The 2,946-nt window shown below is 63.2% G+C and overlaps 1 protein-coding gene across 2 annotated transcripts in view; it reads left to right on the top strand.

The window, feature by feature from the left end:
• Positions 1 to 2,946, top strand: part of PPP2R2C (protein phosphatase 2 regulatory subunit Bgamma) — a 12,372-nt gene that overhangs the window by 3,309 nt on the left and 6,117 nt on the right. For both annotated transcript variants that reach the window (XM_045289508.1, XM_045289509.1), the window contains exon 3: positions 2,512 to 2,676. In XM_045289508.1, the coding sequence (XP_045145443.1) occupies positions 2,512 to 2,676 (165 nt within the window). The remainder of the gene's footprint in view (positions 1 to 2,511; positions 2,677 to 2,946) is intronic.

The following is a 2,946-nucleotide window of genomic DNA, read 5'->3' as shown; positions in this document are numbered from 1 at the left end:
CTCTGCTGGGCTTTGATGGGTCTCTAGGACCATCCTGCAGACTCTCGGTCCACCCTCCTGTGTGCAGGAAAGCAGGGGTCTGCCCCTGGCTCAGTGATGCTGTTCCACGCTCAAGTGGGACTCGGGCCCTCTGCTTCCAGGCTGCTTGGTTGCCATGACAACAGCTTGCTCCCACCCTACTTCTCTCAGCCCACCATTGGTACTGAGCTCCAGGGAAAACCTCTCCACTCCAGCGCAGTGGGCACAGAAGGGGCCCACCTGGAGGCAGTGGGCACTCTTGCCGGGCCGTCCTCGTGCTGTCTGCACCATCTTGATGTCCAGGGGCTCAGCTTCTGCTTGTGCCTGTCTCCAGGGCTGTCTCCATAGCAACCGTTGGGCCCTGCTTTAGGGTTCAGGTTTCTGACTGCCTCCACACCTACCCCCTTGCTCTCTCCCCTTGACACAGGCAGTGATACATTGCTCTGCCCCATGACTCGGGGCTGAGGGGCTCAGCGGAGACTTGCCCAGTGGATGAATGGGTGGCTTTCAGTGCTAGGGCCCGCCTGCTCAGATGAAAGGGGTGTCCAGGTGAGGGAATACTTGCCTGCCAAGGTGAGAGGGTTGCCCACCTGCCCAAGTAAGAGCTGTTCAGGTGAGGGGGTGTCCACCTTCCCAGGTGAGGGGGTGCCTACCTGTCCAGGTGAGGGCTGTCGACTGTTCAGATAAGGGAGTACTTGCGTGCTGAGAGGGATTCCCACCTACCCAAGTGAGAGGGGTGGCCAGGTGATGAAGTGCCCACCTGCCCAGGTGAGGGGGTGCCCAGGTAAGGGGACACGCATCTGGAAGCAGAGGTGCTACTCAAGGTGACATGGCACATGAGTGATGAGATTCGAGTTGTTGACCCTCTCTGACATGACCCTCTGACATGTGGAGTCTCTTGAGCACCGAGTGCCAGGAGTTGGGGCCAGGTGGTCCCCTTGGTGTCTGCAGAAGTCTGTGCGCACAGACTGCTGGATCAGGTCTCCTGGGAGGTGGCAGGTGACACTGAGGACAAGCCTGCTTTGAGCCCTACCGTTAGAGCACTGCTAGGCTGGTAGGAGCCACTGGGGACTCGAGGCGGGGCCTCCAGGGTGACACCTGTGTCCCCTGACCTGGGCCGGATGGCTGCTCTGAGGAAATGGGACCAGAGGCCTGAAGAGCCGGAGGCTCCGGCCCACGGTTTCACCTTCCTCTCTGCCCCTCACGGGGGTTGGACCAGGCAGCAGACAGGGACCGGCCTGCTCACAGGGGACCGGCCTGCTCACAGGGGACAGGCCTGCTCACAGGGACCGGCCTGCTCACAGGGACCAGACTGCTCACAGGGACCACCCTCTCTCACAGAGACTGCCTGCTCACAGGGACCACCCTCTCTCACAGAGACTGCCTGCTCATAGGGACCACCCTCTCTCACAGGGACCGGCCTGCTCACAGGGCCCAGCCTCTCACAGAGACCGGCCTGCTCACAGGGACTGGACCGCTCTCACAGGAGCCCGCAGTCAGCTGCGTGTGTGACTGGGGCTGCGTTCTGCCCTGAGGCATTATCGACGGCCTGTCTGGACGCCTTCACAGAGTGCCTGCTCGGTGGACCCTTGTCCCATGGAGCTTCCCTGCTGAGCTCTCCCCGAGGGAGCCGGCTCTGTGGAGCCTTGTCTGATGGAGAAACCTGTTCTGTGGACCCTCTCTGGAGGAATGCCTGGAGGGGCCTTCTCCGTGGAGTTTTCTCTTGGGAGACTCTGCGGAGCCTTCTGTGGTGGCAGCGTCTCTGTGGAATCTTGTCTGCAGCACCTTCTCTGGAGGAAGCCCCTCAGGGACTTTTCTCCAACGGCATCTTCTGGGTGTCACCTTCTTTGGGGCGGGCAGCTGTTGCAGGGTGGAGAGCAGAGGATGCCACAGGTTGGCGCGGCAGTGGAGGGCCTTCCAGGGGTAGGGGGCGAGTGGCCAGGTCAGCCAGTAGCATCGGCAGCCTTCCTCAACATGTCAGCTGTGTGTCACAGGCGTTGTCTCATAGGACCTTCACAGGAGCGCTTCTGGTTGGCTGGTTAGCCCATTTCACAGATCTGAATACTGAGGCATGGAGAGGTGGCCGCCTGGCCAAGAGGTGACAGGGCTGGAATCCCAGCCCCGGGTCCTCTCACCCTGGGCCTTGCATGCACACAGGAGGGTGCTGGGTCACGGGGAACACTGGGTCCCCTACCCAGGCCAGAATCTCCAGGGACAGGTCAGCCCAGGCTCAGCGGGCTCAGGCTCCCCAGTTCCTCTGTAGCGCCCAACTGTGTCCTAGTCCATCCACCTTGGGGCAGGCCTGTGGGGGAGAGGGGTCCGTGGGGTGGGCAGGGCTGTGAGAGGGAAGTAGGGTGTGAGGGGAGAGGGGTCCGGGAATGGGGGTTGTGGGAGAGGCGGGGACCAGGCCCGCGGGGAGGGGTTGGCGGGGTGGGCATGTCTGGGGGGCGCTGCCGGTCCGCACCTGCCCTGGCCTCTCCTTGACCCGCACAGACATCGTGGACATCAAGCCGGCCAACATGGAGGAGCTGACGGAGGTGATCACGGCCTCCGAGTTCCACCCGCACCACTGCAATCTCTTTGTCTACAGCAGCAGCAAGGGCTCGCTGCGCCTGTGCGACATGCGGGCAGCCGCCCTGTGCGACCAGCACGCCAAGCGTGAGCGAGCGAGGGGAGCTCCACCCTGTCGGGGGCGGGGCCGGGCCAGGGCTCCACCCAGGGGGCGGGGCCGGCAGTGTGTGCCAGGTGGCCTGCTGCTGCTGCCACCACAGTCCTGCCTGCTGCTGCCCTGCCTGATGTAACCCCTCCAGACTGAGCATTCACGCCACCCAAAAGGTCCTGGAGCCCCCATCCAGAGGCCAGGGACATTTGGCCCCAGACGCTCCGCCCCCAACTCGGGCAGGCCCCTCCCCTCCTTCAAGAGCTCAG

Source organism: Echinops telfairi, unplaced genomic scaffold (assembly GCF_000313985.2).
Source record: "Echinops telfairi isolate 266 unplaced genomic scaffold, ASM31398v2 ScPeMD7_28;HRSCAF=97, whole genome shotgun sequence".
Taxonomy (NCBI): Eukaryota; Metazoa; Chordata; class Mammalia; order Afrosoricida; family Tenrecidae; genus Echinops; species Echinops telfairi.
This window is presented reverse-complemented; position numbering and strand designations above follow the sequence as displayed.